The following is a 15,117-nucleotide window of genomic DNA, read 5'->3' on the forward strand; positions in this document are numbered from 1 at the left end:
CCCTCCACCTCCTGTCTGTCCACCCCCCCCCGTATAGCTAATCCTCTCCAGCTCCCCCCCCGCAGAGCCAACTTCTCACAACCCTCCACCTCCTGTCTGTCCACCCCCCCGTATAGCTAATCCTCTCCAGCTCCCCCCCCGCAGAGCCAACTTCCCACAACCCTCCACCTCCTGTCTGTCCACCCCCCCCGTATAGCTAATCCTCTCCAGCTCCCCCCCCCGCAGAGCCAACTTCCCACAACCCTCCACCTCCTGTCTGAACACCCCCACACTCTTCAGCCCTCTCCCCTCCCGTATAACCAGCCCCCTACAACTCTCCAGCCTCCACCCCCATAGAGCCAACTCCCTGCAACTCTCTGGTGACTAGTCCCTACAATTGCACTGCGTTCCTCATTTATCAGGTTTTATAGGTTCCATCAGCCGATGGGGAACAAGTGACTTGGAAACAAACGCAGCCAGGTTCCCCTGCAGGCACTGCAATGGAAACACTGCCGCGCTGTTGCTCCTGTAAGAAAACTAGAACGTGAAATTGACTAGCAACAAAAATGGAACTGGTTAATTTATTTTCATTGTCTAGCCTGAGTTGCAAAAAAGCCCCAAGCAGGGTGAAAAGCACGTCAATTCTTAGTTTGAATAACCTGTGTTGGTGTTTTTAAAGTAAGCAGAATTTTTAATGCAACCACCTTCTTGAATGAATGAGCATCTGCCAAACGATAAGAAATAAACTTCCAAAACAGGAGCATTATTCGAGAGCGCACTGTGTCTTTAATGGCCCTGCTGGAAGGCTTCCGGCAGTAGTTTGCTAAGATTGGTTGCTCAGTGCTTAATACAGTAGCGGAGCTGGGAGCATACAGGAAGCAAAACATTACAGCAGCGGAAATGCGTGCAAAGCATAAAAAAGCTCTATGCGGCTGGAGTCTTATACCTAAGTCTTAGAGCTCAGAACTACCGGAGATGGACTATGTGGTTATTGAAATCGTTATGGATCCGGCCTCTCCTAAGCCCTCAGTATACCAGGGGCGCTCAAGCTGGCCTCGAGTTTTGTACCGGGAAGAACCAGCGGAAGCAATTGCTACATCCACTGATGGCTAATCGCAGTCTCTGCATGGCCGGCTGCTCCCAGGACGCCTCATGTACGTCTAGCACTTGTGCAGCATGAACCGTTAAGTTGTGTTTAAAAGATTGTTGCTGCTACCCTTGCCCTGGTATTTGTAGCATCAGGAATCTCTCGCGCTGTCTCTCAAGAGATTTATTATTTGAGATGAAAGTACTGGGGGGAGGGGGGGGAAAGCAAACGCCACTTCATTCCCCTAAATAGGTTGATGGTTATTGCTTTTCACAAAGAAGTACCTGATGCTTGTTTGAAAGGTATTTTGAGAAAATGCATTTGATCTAGTGGATAGATCTGGTGTTACTTTATTAAACGTGTTGCTGCGGTCCTTGATTTATCTTTTCTTAAGTATGTAGCTGTGTGTATATTAAATCTGCTAATCGCAGTAGGCAGCCTCTATTAGTACTTGGCCTTCTGCAAATTACTCATGATATAGAGGAATTACGAAGGAGGAACCCACCTGCCAAATGGGGAAGTTAAAAAAAAATGAAATGCAGGATATTTTAAAAGTTTCACGCCTTTCAAATATATCCTCCACTCTTCATTTTTTGAAAACAGGATGAACTCGGGTTAGGTTTTTTGTTTTTTGTTTTTTTTTTTTTTGGTAGTAGAAAGGAAGAGGCAGTTTTTGAAATCTTGAGCAACCAGGAACTTTCAAAACCCCTTTATGACATTATTTAGTATTTGTACAAGTACTCATCTCTACTTCTCTATTAAAGTGCACAAATGAACAATACATTGTAATTAAATGCACTGAGTCCTTGCTTACCTATACATAGTGAACAAAGGTGCAATGAACATTGTAAAGGGACATTATCAAATTGCAATCCAGTCAATTTCAGAAAATGAGTTAAAAGTAGTTTTAATTATACCTGTTCTGAGTCTGTAAATTAAAAATTGACAGGAATCACAAAATTCCCTGTTTTTAATATGGTTTCCTTCCACTGTGAGAGAGAGAGGCCCAAACAGAGAGAAACTGACTTTCCACAAAAATAAAAGGAGGACTCGTGGCACCTTAGAGACTAACAAATTTATTTGAGCATACGCTTTCGTGAGCTACTGTAGCTCACGAAAGCGTATGCTCAAATAAATTTCTTAGTCTCTAAGGTGCCACGAGTCCTCCTTTTATTTTTGCAGATACAGACTAAGACGGCTGCTACTCTGAAACCTGACTTTCCACAGGCTCTGGAGTCTGCACTATCTGTTTGAATTGTGGAACTGGTTTGTCATTCTCCACACAAAGTTCTGTCAAAGGTGCATAGTATCTCTTTTTCTCTACTCTTTTCAGTAAAAAGAAAAGCAGTATTTGTGGCACCTTAGAGACTAACAAATTTATTAGAGCATAAGCTTTCCTGAGCTACAGCTCACTTCATCGGATGCATTTGGTGGAAAAAACAGAGGAGAGATTTATATACACACACACAGAACATGAAACGATGGGCTTATCATACACACTGTAAGGAGAGTGATCACTTAAGATAAGCCATCACCAGCAGCAGGGGAAAAGGAGGAAAGGAGGAAAACCTTTCATGGTGACAAGCAAGGTAGGCTAATTCCAGCAGTTAACAAGAATATCAGAGGAACAGTGGGGGGTGGGGTGGGGGGGAGAAATACCATGGGGAAATAGTTTTACTTTGTGTAATGACTCATCCATTCCCAGTCTCTATTCAAGCCTAAGTTAATTGTATCCAGTTTGCAAATTAATTCCAATTCGGCAGTCTCTCATTGGAGTCTGTTTTTGAAGTTTTTTGTTGAAGGACTACAAGCCGTCAGGAACAGTATCCCCGATACTGTCACGGCTAACCTGGTGGCTGGACTTTGTCCTCACCCATAACTATTTCACATTTGGGGACAATGTATACCTTCAAATCAGCGGCACTGCGATGGGTACCCTCATGGCCCCACAGTATGCCAACATTTTTATGGCTGACTTAGAACAACGCTTCCTCAGCTCTCGTCCCCTAATGCCTCTACTCTACTTGCGCTACATTGATGACATCTTCATCATCTGGACCCATGGAAAAGAAGCCCTTGAGGAATTCCACCATGATTTCAACAATTTCCATCCCACCATCAACCTCAGCCTGGACCAGTCAACACAAGAGATCCACTTCCTGGACACTACGGTGCTAATAAGCGATGGTCACATAAACACCACACTATATCGGAAACCTACTGACCGCTATTCCTACCTACATGCCTCTAGCTTTCATCCAGATCATACCACTCGATCCATTGTCTACAGCCAAGCTCTACGATATAACCGCATTTGCTCCAACCCCTCAGACAGAGACAAACACCTACAAGATCTCTATCATGCATTCCTACAACTACAATACCCACCTGCTGAAGTGAAGAAACAGATTGACAGAGCCAGAACAGTACCCAGAAGTCACCTACTACAGGACAGGCCCAACAAAGAAAATAACAGAACGCCACTAGCCATCACCTTCAGCCCCCAACTAAAATCTCTCCAATGCATCATCAAGGATCTACAACCTATCCTGAAGGATGACCCATCACTCTCACAGATCTTGGGAGACAGGCCAGTCCTTGCTTACAGACAGCCCCCCAATCTGAAACAAATACTCACCAGCAACCACACACCACACAACAGAACCACTAACCCAGGAACCTATCCTTGCAACAAAGCCCGTTGCCAACTCTGTCCACATATCTATTCAGGGGATACCATCATAGGGCCTAATCACATCAGCCACACTATCAGAGGCTCGTTCACCTGCGCATCTACCAATGTGATATATGCCATCATGTGCCAGCAATGCCCCTCTGCCATGTACATTGGCCAAACTGGACAGTCTCTACGTAAAAGAATGAATGGACACAAATCAGACGTCAAGAATTATAACATTCAAAAACCAGTTGGAGAACACTTCAATCTCTCTGGTCACTCGATTACAGACCTGAGAGTGGCTATCCTTCAACAAAAAAGCTTCAAAAACAGACTCCAACGAGAGACTGCTGAATTGGAATTAATTTGCAAACTGGATACAATTAACTTAGGCTTGAATAGAGACTGGGAATGGATGAGTCATTACACAAAGTAAAACTGTTTCCCCATGGTATTTCTCCCCTCCACCCCAGCCCCCCACTCTTCCTCTGATATTCTTGTTAACTGCTGGAATTAGCCTACCTTGCTTGTCACCATGAAAGGTTTTCCTCGTGTCCCCCCCCCCCCCAGCTGCTGGTGATGGCTTATCTTAAGTGATCACTCTCCTTACAGTGTGTATGATAAACCCATTGTTTCATGTTCTCTGTGTGTGTATATAAATCTCTCCTCTGTTTTTTCCACCAAATGCATCCGATGAAGTGAGCTGTAGCTCATGAAAGCTTATGCTCAAATAAATTTGTTAGTCTCTAAGGTGCCACAAGTACTGCTTTTCTTTTTGCGAATACAGACTAACACGGCTGCTACTCTGAAACTCTTTTCAGTGATAGTCTATCTTAGATGTTACTTGCAACAATAATAGATACACATTTTTATATGGACAAGTATCTTTTTAAATGGAAAATGTCTCCTTAGTATTTAAGTTCCTTATCCTGCAGAAAGCTCTGTGGACTGTGAAGTCAATGGTGCTTTGTTCAGGAATAGGGATCAGCCTACAAGTAATTCATTGCAGATTTGGGGCCTATTTTCTTATGGTGAAAATAAGAGCTAACAAAGAAACAACCATACATAATAAATAATCTTGCTCAATGAAGGTAGGAATCAGCCATTTGACTGCTGGTAGTGTATAATATAAAGTAAAGCATATGAATTATAGCCATGGGAGTTTAATGTAACATGTTTACTGTAACCTATAACTCCTAAATGTAAAACTCATTAATATATTCATTCTTACAAGAGTCCTGGAGGTGGCTTGGATATATAATCTAAGAGCAGTTTCCTAGTTCTTCTAACAGTGTTTCTTCCTGTTCTAGATAAACACCTGATTAGTGAAGGAGAGAAAAAGACAGTTGTAAGTATAATATTTTGCTCTGAAAAATGTATTTAGTATATTATTATTATTATTTTATTACAGTATAATTGTTTTTAGGCTATAAGTATGTGTTTCTACATTTGCTGTCAGTTATTTCTTTTCAGTAGCATTTCATTTAATATTGAAAGGTTGGTGTCTTCTTTCACCAGATCTGTGTTGAGGGGAATATTGCAAGTGGAAAAACAACATGCCTGGATTATTTTGCCAAAACTACCAGCATTGAGGTAAGGGGCTTGAAACGTCTTAATGTTCAATCAAATCAGCAAGAGTGTTTCTGTTGATAGCATTGACAGTATTCAAGTCTACTGCAGTATTTCCCAAGATTAAATGAGAGTAAGATAAATGTAAAGGCACACTGTAAAACATTTTCTAGTTTTTAAACTGTTAGCAATAGTTCCAGAAGTTTAAAAACAATACTTTTCTTTCTTGATGTTGCCTTTTTTCATTTGGCAACCAATACTTTTCCTTGTTTTTTAGTTAATGGAATGGAAGCCAGTATAATGTATTGTATTTTTACTACATTTGTGCTTGTGTTAGTTGTTGCCTCGATCCTACAATCACACACATGCATAGCTTTGGTCATGTAAAATAGGCTACTGATGGCACTGGGTCTGCCTACTTGATTAAATATATATATGTGAGTATTTCCATAATCAAGGTCTAAATTCGTATTAGTTTCTTGGAATATTGTAAACTGCTGCTACAGAGTCAGTGGAAGAAGCAATATATATTTTAGGAAAATTCTTAGTTGTTAAGTGGCAGATATAAAATATATACAGTTCAAAAATATTCAACAGTGGAACATAATATATTCTGTAGATCAAATTTTGTCCCTCAATAAACTAACAATAACCAATAGAACTACCATTTTATTCACTGTGTTTTTAAAAATCTTAAATGGATCTCATAATAAGCAAAGTCAGAGATATATCACATAATGAAGCTAAAAGGTATTAATCCCATAAAACTAAAATAATTCAGATAAAGATATGCTGGTTTGTTGGGAAAAATACATTTGTATAATTCCTTTTTGGAAGTTTTGTCAAACAAACATGGGATTTGATCCGAAATACCATAGGCAAAATGCTTTCGGATGAGGAAAAGACAAACCTTTTCTTAATACTGTAATTGCTTTAACCAAAACAAATTCAGAATAAACTTCAGGAAGCATTTATTTATGTGTACATAAAATCTTAAAGGTGTTGATAGGTCTGCTAAGAAGAATATTAATACAAAAATCTAGGATTCTTCATAGGGATACTTAGTATTAAGAGGGTCCTTGGTAATTTAAAAGGAATAAATTGAGTTGAATAAATAGCCAGTAGCCCAAAATGTTTTTTTTTAAATATGTATACAGTGCAAAAATTTAAAAAGTAAATGCATGTAGTTTAGCTAGCTTATCTCAGACTCACACTAAGATCTTAAAAGTCCTTTATGGCCTGATCGTATAGTTTGATGGATTCTCAATGCCCACATGGAGACACCCTGGAGACTCTTGTGGTTTCAGCTACTTGGGGCAGAATAGACCTTCTTTTTCAGTCTAATTTTGATTATTATTAAAGTTCTAACTGCATTTCTTTTTGATCCACAGAAAGAAAATGAGAGTTATGTATAATGGCATATTGATCTTCAGCTTTTATTCCTTTGTCATTCTGTTTTGTCCTATGCAAACTTAATTTGTTAGCAGATCTTTCACATGAAATACCCTCTACATTCGGCTGTCAGTTTTTCTCTCTTTACACTGTGACTGATAAATGACAGCCTTCTATGTGGTATCAGTCAGCCATTGCTTTGTTTTGGTGTGCTGATACTACCCAGCAGGACATTTTGTAATTAAATGCATCTTTTTCATTTTTATAATAGCTCTTACATATTAAATTGGGTATTTAATTAAATCAGTCCTTTTTTTAAAAAAAGGGATAGATCCTCCAGTCCATGGTACTAATACAGGTACTTTATTATTCATTCATTTGTAAAAATGGTCTTATGTTGATAAATAAAATAAAATTGAAATCGCTTGGGTCACATGGAATGAATGTCATTTTTTAATTAAGGTTTTGACGGAACCTGTGCCTAAGTGGAGGAATGTACATGGTCACAATCTTCTGGTAAGTGGCAGGAACTAATCCTGTGATTTGTGTTCTGTTAAAAATATGGACCGTGATGTTCTCAAAGTCCTGTGTGAGGGTTTAGATGCATTGAAGTCCCTAGCAAGGACATGGTCACGATCTTATGTAACTGAAAATTAATATCATGATGGTGATTATTATATTTTCTCTTACTGAGGAATGGGCATTAAACCTATTGTGTGCAAAATGTGGTCCTGAGAAGGATTTGGGCTCCGATCTTGCAAACAGTTCCATGCTGATGGATGCTGCATCTACAGTGAGCCACATTTTGAAATCAGTGAGCTCTGTGCAGCCATAAAGGTCTGTCTGCATGGAGCAGGTTGCAGGATTGGAGTCTTAAAGTCATCTTGGAGACACAATGGGTCTGTTACTGCCTGGCAGTGAGATCTTTAGTTCATAAACAAACTAAGTCTAGGACAGCTCTTTCAAATGCTCAAAGCAGGCAGGAAATTGTTTTTTAATACTAAACAATACAATACAAGTAGAGTGTGTAGTCAGGTGAAAGGAGTTGGATTTGGCAGTCAGGGAGTGCTGTGTGACTGCTGATAAAGTGTCCTGCAAGATGTTGAGTACCTTCATTGATGATGATGAGTGTGCAGGGTCATCCTCACCTCACGGAATCGGACACTTTTAACGCAGTGATGCAGCGCCGTCAGAGACTCCACCCTCTGATTGATTAGTAGTAGTATTACCCAGAGCGGGGGGTCAGAAATCAAAGTAAATGAATACATTTCACTTCCAGCCTAAATTGCGCACACAGCCTGTTCAAAGTACCTGCACTTTTGCACCCACAATATGCATTTTGGCTCCATTATTAGTAGCAGTGTATCCTCAGGAAAGCAAATTCTCTTGGGTGGAGATTACTGATGCTCTGCTTTCTATTTTTCCATTGGCAGTATAGCAGGGGGTTGCACTGCTTCATGACTTGTCACCAAGATCTTCACCTGCCTCACAACTCTCTTTGAGGTGCGGGAGAGAGGCCAAGTCTGTGTCTGCAGGCAATTCAGATCACTTTAACCCCTGATGTTTGCTATTAAGCCATTTTGCAAACCAACACTTGATCCTAAAAACTCCTTTTTTACTATAAAGTGTTATGCTTTGGGTTTATGGTAGAGGCTGATATTTACTGGTGTAAAGAATTGAAGCGGGGTGGGAGTCCTGGAGATTAGAGAAATGCTTTGCGGAGCCCCAGGGGGAAAAACCCTATAATGTGCTGTGTAAAAGACCTCTCTTCTCAGAGTCACAGTAGATACTGTGGACACATCTAGCTACTCCTCTGTAGTGTCATTCACTGTCCTGGGAGCTCTAGCCCTGCTCAGACAAGCACAGAAGCAGATTCATTTTTTTAGACATGGTGTAATTTGCATTTGCCTCATAGAGGAGACTTCAGGCTGTGAGCTCTCTTGAGATAAATGCACTACATATGTTTTCATTCAGAGAGGTGCTGAGTGCCTGTAACTCCCACTGAGTTTAGTGGGCATTCTGAGTGCTCAGTGTCCTTATGATTAGGCCCATAATTCCAACACATGCTCCGCCAAATGTGGATGAGTCATTTCATTCTTTTACTCCTGCGGAAATTCTGCGCAGAGTTTTGTAGAAATTAACACTGCGCGCAGAATTTCCTTTCCCTCACAGAAATTGGCAGCAGTGCTGTTGGCCGCCATTCGAGGTTGCTGGACCCAACGGAGCCCAGCATGCACAAGAGAGCCCAGCATGCCCTTCCGGGGGGGAGGGGAAGGAGTTAGAGCGTTCCTGGCTGCTGCAATTCCCAGCGTGCCCTGAGAGAAGGAGAGGGCGGCGCAAAGGAAACTCCACACAAGCCTGGGACCGAGCATCAGGCTATTTCTCCCTCTGGATCCCTGGGGGAAGAGAGGGGCAGGTGTCTTGGGGGCGGGGGCACAGGTAGGCTCGGGGAGGGAGGGGGTATGACTATCTGGGCAAGGGGGGGGCCTGTGGTTGGGCCCTGGGGAGGTGGGGGTTCGTGTATATTGGCTGGGAGCGGGCACAGCTGGGCTCTGCAGGGGAGGGGTTGTTGGTATCTGGTCCCCTGGCTGGGCTCAGGGGGCGAAGGGCGGGAAAGGGCAGAGAAACAAGAACTGGGTGGTCATAGGGGGTTTCTTTAACTCTCTACTCCTGGGGGAATTTTTGTGTGTGTCTGTATTGTTTCAGACATACTTGCTGACAGGTATTTTGAAATAAATTTCCAAAATAATTGAAACTGGTGTGATTATTTTGACAAATAAAATTTGCAGAATTTTAAAATGTGCACAGAAATTTTAATTTTTTGGCACAGAATTTTTAATTTTTTGGCACAGAATGCCCCCAGAAGTAATAATACTGGTGTCTGCTACCTTAATGCCATTATTTTGGTAACTCTGATCAGCTATAAAATAAATAGCGTAGCTTTATTTGTTACTAATTGGTATAATCAAAGTGGTTTTCTTTCTCTCTTACTCTTCTGCCCCCATCCCCAAATCAGGGTTTAATGTATCAAGATTCATCACGGTGGGGGATAACGTTGCAGACATACATACAGCTTACCATGTTGGATCAGCATACCAGGCCAATGGTAATTTAAAGATATTTTTTCTTTTAATCTGAAGCAGAGATATTAAGGTGCATTTATGGATCAAAATAATTTGATAACCCTGCATCCAGAAGATAAGACCCTAGGTTGACTTTCAATCTGTGTTCCTGAAGCTAGTAGGAATTTCCATGTGAAAAGACACTGATACTCAAGTCAATGCTCAGTGGGGGCTGGGACATCTACCTCCCATCTACCATATTTACATGTGTTTTATTCCCATATCCATTATTGCTTACTGTTAAATGCTGGCCCATGCCTTGGTCATCTCTCAGCTTGACTGTTATCTTTTTATTTATTTTTTGGTGTATGTGAATTGTAGGAACCTCAAACTCTGGGTTCACATATGGTAATCTTAAATGTGAAGATTCAAAATCACACATTGGCTGGTGTCACTCAGAATACACCCTGCTGACCGGTGACCCATGGGACTCTAAACACAAATGCAGCTTCCTGCTTCTCACCTCTTTCCACTCTAACCCATCCAAAATGCTTCTGCTAAAATCATCTACCTCTTCCTTTTGGATTGTCTACGCTTCTTTCTCGTCATCCGTTTTCCTTCTGCTCCCTTCTCACATTCTTCCCAGTCCTCTTCCTTGTGCACTCTTTGGGCTGAATCCTCCCTTTTTCCTTTCTCATCCCCTCCCTCCCCCCGAAACGCCTTTGTTGTTGCCTTGGAGTCTTGATTTATCGTTTCCTGCCCACTTGATAGCATCTCCAGTTACTTTTATACCTGAACTGTTTGTTATTGTATCATATTGTCTGACCCTGCTTTGGGGCAGGGGTTTTTCTTTGTAAAGTCCCATGTAAGGTTATGGTCCAATGAAAATGATTGATAGTAATTTGACAAAAATAGTTCTATAAGGCTGTGGTTTGGGGACTTCTGGAAATAGTTTCTCTTTTCCTTGTCAGAAAAGTGACATTTTACAAGTTCCAGTTTTGAAGTATGCCCAGTTCTCACTTCTCTGCACTCTTGAAGATTTGGACAGATTCTGTTAACTTTCTATTCAGTGTGTGTTATGAGACAATTGCACCATAATGCTGGGTTCTTCTTGGATGAAAATACAAATAAAAATTATACCTGTATCCTGGCTGGTATGTAAAGAAGGAAAAGGGATATGGTTGATAGCTTCAATGAAAAAATGCTGAGACATTAGTCTCCTAAAATGAGCAGACAGTAGCCTTTTATAATGGCTGTGTCCCTAGTATGGATTAAAGCAGTAACAGAACATACCAGATTGTGGCTGCTTTTACACAGATACGCAGGGAAGAGAGGTCACAGGGAGACATTTTTCCATCTTGTGCATTAATGAAGGAGGCAGCCAGCATATTGGTGTTGTGCTAAGTGAGCGTGATGGAGGTGGGTTAGTGTGGCCAGAGGCACTCTACAGGGACCATGGCTGGATGGGGTGAAATCCACATCCCAGTCTCCTCTGCACCTATTAACAGCGAGCATGTTAATGAGAGAGTGCATGCTTCACCCATTTAGTGGGTGTCATCATTTCCACTTCTGAGCACGTTCCCTCCCCATCCTCAGTCTCTTTCTGTGTTCCAGGGGCAAAATGCCTTCCCCTTGTGCCCCATGCCCTAAAGCACTGCTCTGGCTCTCACAGCCACAGAAGAGTCCATGTGTTGTACAGCTTCAGGGTGGATGGAACTTTTCTCTCTCTCTCTCTCAATCTTCCCTGTAGATACAGAAGAGGCTAAAGAGGCAGGAAGCCTTCCAGAGCTCTGTCTTGCAAAACATGTTGAAAAATGCTCCATGCACCATCACTTCTGTGAAAGTTGTGAGATGAAAGACCTGCCATGCAAAGGAGCATATTGAGCAGCAGACAACTGGGGTTGCTCAGTACCCAGAACCCAGTTCCTTTTGTATTTCCTAGCATAGCTCTAGAAAAAACCCAGAAGGTTTGGGTGTGCTTGAAAGTGCAGAGAGTTCTTTTGTTTGATTTGCAAAATGTTAAAAGTTCCTGTGTCTCTTAAGAGCTCATTAAAAGCTCCCCTGAATTCTAAACTGTACTCTGCTGCCAGTTCCTGTGTCAACCTTGCAGTAGCAATTGTGACTGTGTGACCATTAACTCTGTGCAGAATAGCTGATTGGAAGGAACTCCTCCAGCACCACCTGATTCTTTGGAGACCAGGGAGAAAAGCTTGAACATTGGCAGGAAATCATCATTCACCAAAATTGAAGTCCATTTGGGTGGTAGATCAGATGGAGCTGAGATACTCTGCCAATTGCACTCTGGCTCCGTGAAAGAGGAGTAGCATACTTGAGACAATTCTAAAATCCTGTTTTCTTTCTATAGTGTCTCTGATCAGTGCCCTATGTAATAAGCACAGTAATATATCTGAGGAAGGCACCACTTCAGGCAGTGACAGTTCCTATTGCTCTGCACATTCTAATGGACTGCAGTTTATTTCTAGTCAAGTATCTAGTGATTAACCTCTTGGTATTGGTGGGTTTGGTGCTCCTGCAGTTAGCCTTCATACATCTTCCATAAGTCTAGTGTGTCAGGGAACTCCTGGTTCTGGAATCCCAGGTTTATATACATGATGTTTCCTGAGTAAGAGTAATTTTTTTTCTCTCTGACCAAACAATTAGTCTGTGTTACAATCAGCATAGTTTAGTAGAAGTTTAATAATGTAGTGACCATGAAGAAGATGATCAATAATGGAGTTAAAAGGACATGCTATGCAGCATTAGGGGGTGAAAGAAATTAAGAACATTAGAAAATGTAAAACTAGTGAATGGCTGTTTTTATTTTTATCTTGTAGATTTCCCCGCTAAGAATGATGGAGCGGTCAATTCACAGTGCAAAACACATTTTTGTAGAAAACTTATATCGAAGGTACAGTAAATGGTTTACTACTTTAGCTTCCTGTTTTAACTATATAGAGGTTTTTTTTTTAAGTAAACTGATCATCTTAGTTTTCTTTGGTAATTTGCATTTCGGTAATCCATGAAACCTGGCAGCAGTATATTAGAGAGCTAGTGGTTGTTTACTCAGTCAATGCTGCCGTTATCTTTTAAGTATTACAGGTAAGTTTTTTTTTTTTTTTTTTTTAAAAAAACAAAACAAAAAAAAACTATAGGATTTGTCTCTATATATGACAATCTTGAGGAGCCTTCTGGATGAAGTACATTGTGCATTTAGAAAGCTTATGCTCTAATAAATTTGTAAGTCTCTAAGGTGCAACAAGTACTTCTGTTCTTTTTGTGGATATAGACTAACACTGCTGCTACTCTAAACCTGTGCATTTAGGATATTCATTAACAGTTCTTCAGCGCGCACACACACACGCAATCCAATCTTCTCTGGGCTGAAACAAAACAGCTGTTTAGTAGTATTCAGAAAGATACACTACAATTTAGGACAGGACATGAAGAATAAAACTGTAGGCAATTGGAACAGGGAAATTAGGTAGATACAATGTACATTAATTACACAAACTAGATTTGGCCAGTGTCTGGAGTTTATCTTGCTTACATTCTCATGCAATGCTAAAGAGAAAATTTTCAGGACTTCTGTTTTACAACTCATCCATAATTTGGTACATCCAAGAACATGGTGCTCCTAAAACCATCTGAGGTCATTGTGTGAGTGAAGAGTGGTGCCCGTTGAATTACAAATAGTTTCTGTAGCAGCCTGTGTTTTTTCCTTAGAATACCATTCATGTAATGACCAGGCCCAACTCTGGTTAGCTTGTCATAAGTGATGAGATCACAGCCTGAGACAAGTATCGGGGTAGCCGTGTTAGACTGTATCAACAAAAAAAACAAGGAGTCTGGTGGCACTTTAAAGACTAACAGATTTATTTGGGCATAAGCTTTCCTGGGTAAAACACCACTTCTTCAGATGCATGGAGTGAAAATTACAAATGCAGGCATTATATAATGACACGTGAAGGGAGCGAGGAGTTACTTCACAAGTGGAGAACCAGTGTTGACAGGGCCAGTTCGATCAGGGTGGATGTAGTCCACTCCCAATAATAGATGAAGAGGTGTCAATTCCAGGAGAGGCAAAGCTGCTTTTGTAATGAGCCAGCCACTCCCAGTTCCTATTCAAGCCCAAATTAATGGTGTTAAATTTGCAAATGAATTTTAGTTCTGCTGTTTCTCTTTGAAGTCTTGTTTCTGAAGTTTTTTTGTTCAAGTATAGCTACTTTTATCTGTTCTAGAATGTCCAGAAAGATTGAAGTGTTCTCCTACTGGCTTTTGTATGTTACCATTCCGGATGTCTGATTTGTGTCCATTTATTCTTTTACGTAGGGACTGTCTGGTTTGGGCAATATAAAAGGCAGAGGGGCATTGGTGGCACATGATGGCATATATAACATTAGTAGACGTGCCGGTGAATGAGCCTCTGATGGTGTAGCTGATGTGGTTGGGTGCTCTGATGGTGTCGCTAGAGTAGCTAGGGGACAGAGTAGGCAACAAGGTTTGCTACAGCGATTGGTTCCCGGGTTAGTGTTTCTGTGGTGTGGTGTGTAGTTGCTGATGAGTATTTGCTTCAGGTTGGGGAGCTGTCTGTAAGCGAGAACTGGCCTGTCTCCCAAGGTCTGTGAGAGTGAGGGATCATTTTCCAGGATAGATTGTAGATTGTTGATAATGTGCTGGAGAGGTTTTAGCTGGGGGCTGTACGTGATGGCCAGTGGTGTTCTGTTGTTTTCCTTGATGGGCCTGTCCTGTAGTAGGTGATTTCTGGGTACCTGTCTTGCTCTGTCAATCTGTTTCCTCACTTCCCCAGTTGGATATTGTAGTTTTAAGAATGCTTGACAAAGACCTTGTAGGTGTTTGTCTCTGTCTGAGGGATTGGAGCAAATTTGGTTGTATTGGCTGTAGCTCACGAAAGCTTATGCTATTTGTTAATAGGAGGCCCTGGTCTCAGGCGGGGGCCCTGTCAGGGCTAAATTTTTAGTCTCTAAGGTGCCACAAGTGCTCCTTTTCTTTTTGCGAATACAGACTAATACGGCTGCTACTCTGAAACCTGAGATAGGACAGACTCCTCCGCCGGGCTAAGTGTGTGGTTGGATAGATTAACAATATTGTTAGGTGAGTTGAGGGTACCACTGTTGTAGCCCCCTGTGGCATGTAGGAGTTTAGATAATTTACTGTCCTTTTTCCTCTGAAGAGTAGTGAAGTGTGCTTAAATGGCTTGTCTCTTTTTTTTTTTGTAAAGTCCAGCCACATGGACGTTTGTGTGGAAGGTTGGTTTTGTAAGAGAGTCTCCAGTTTTGAGAGCTCATTCTTGATCTTCTCCTGTCTGCTGTACAGGATGCTGATCAGGTGGT

General features: G+C 41.4%; 1 protein-coding gene across 9 annotated transcripts in view; it reads left to right on the forward strand.

Annotated features, from left to right (window-relative positions):
* Positions 1 to 706: 706 nt before the first annotated feature.
* The window catches only part of TK2 (thymidine kinase 2), a 30,162-nt gene continuing 15,751 nt past the window's right edge, over positions 707 to 15,117 (forward strand). Inside the window, exons 1-6 of one of the 9 annotated variants that reach the window (XM_038368379.2) lie at positions 818 to 1,133; positions 5,054 to 5,091; positions 5,262 to 5,336; positions 7,167 to 7,220; positions 9,721 to 9,810; positions 12,601 to 12,674. In XM_038368379.2, coding sequence (XP_038224307.1) covers positions 962 to 1,133; positions 5,054 to 5,091; positions 5,262 to 5,336; positions 7,167 to 7,220; positions 9,721 to 9,810; positions 12,601 to 12,674 — 503 coding nt within the window. In that variant the 5' untranslated portion in view covers positions 818 to 961. Of the gene's footprint in view, positions 1,369 to 5,053; positions 5,092 to 5,240; positions 5,337 to 7,166; positions 7,221 to 8,137; positions 8,249 to 9,720; positions 9,811 to 12,600; positions 12,675 to 15,117 lie in introns of those variants that run through there. The other 8 variants (XM_043495316.1, XM_043495320.1, XM_043495319.1 and 5 more) reach the window with 8 other exon arrangements.

The sequence above is a fragment of the Dermochelys coriacea genome, chromosome 12 (genome assembly GCF_009764565.3).
Source record: "Dermochelys coriacea isolate rDerCor1 chromosome 12, rDerCor1.pri.v4, whole genome shotgun sequence".
NCBI classification, from domain to species: Eukaryota; Metazoa; Chordata; order Testudines; family Dermochelyidae; genus Dermochelys; species Dermochelys coriacea.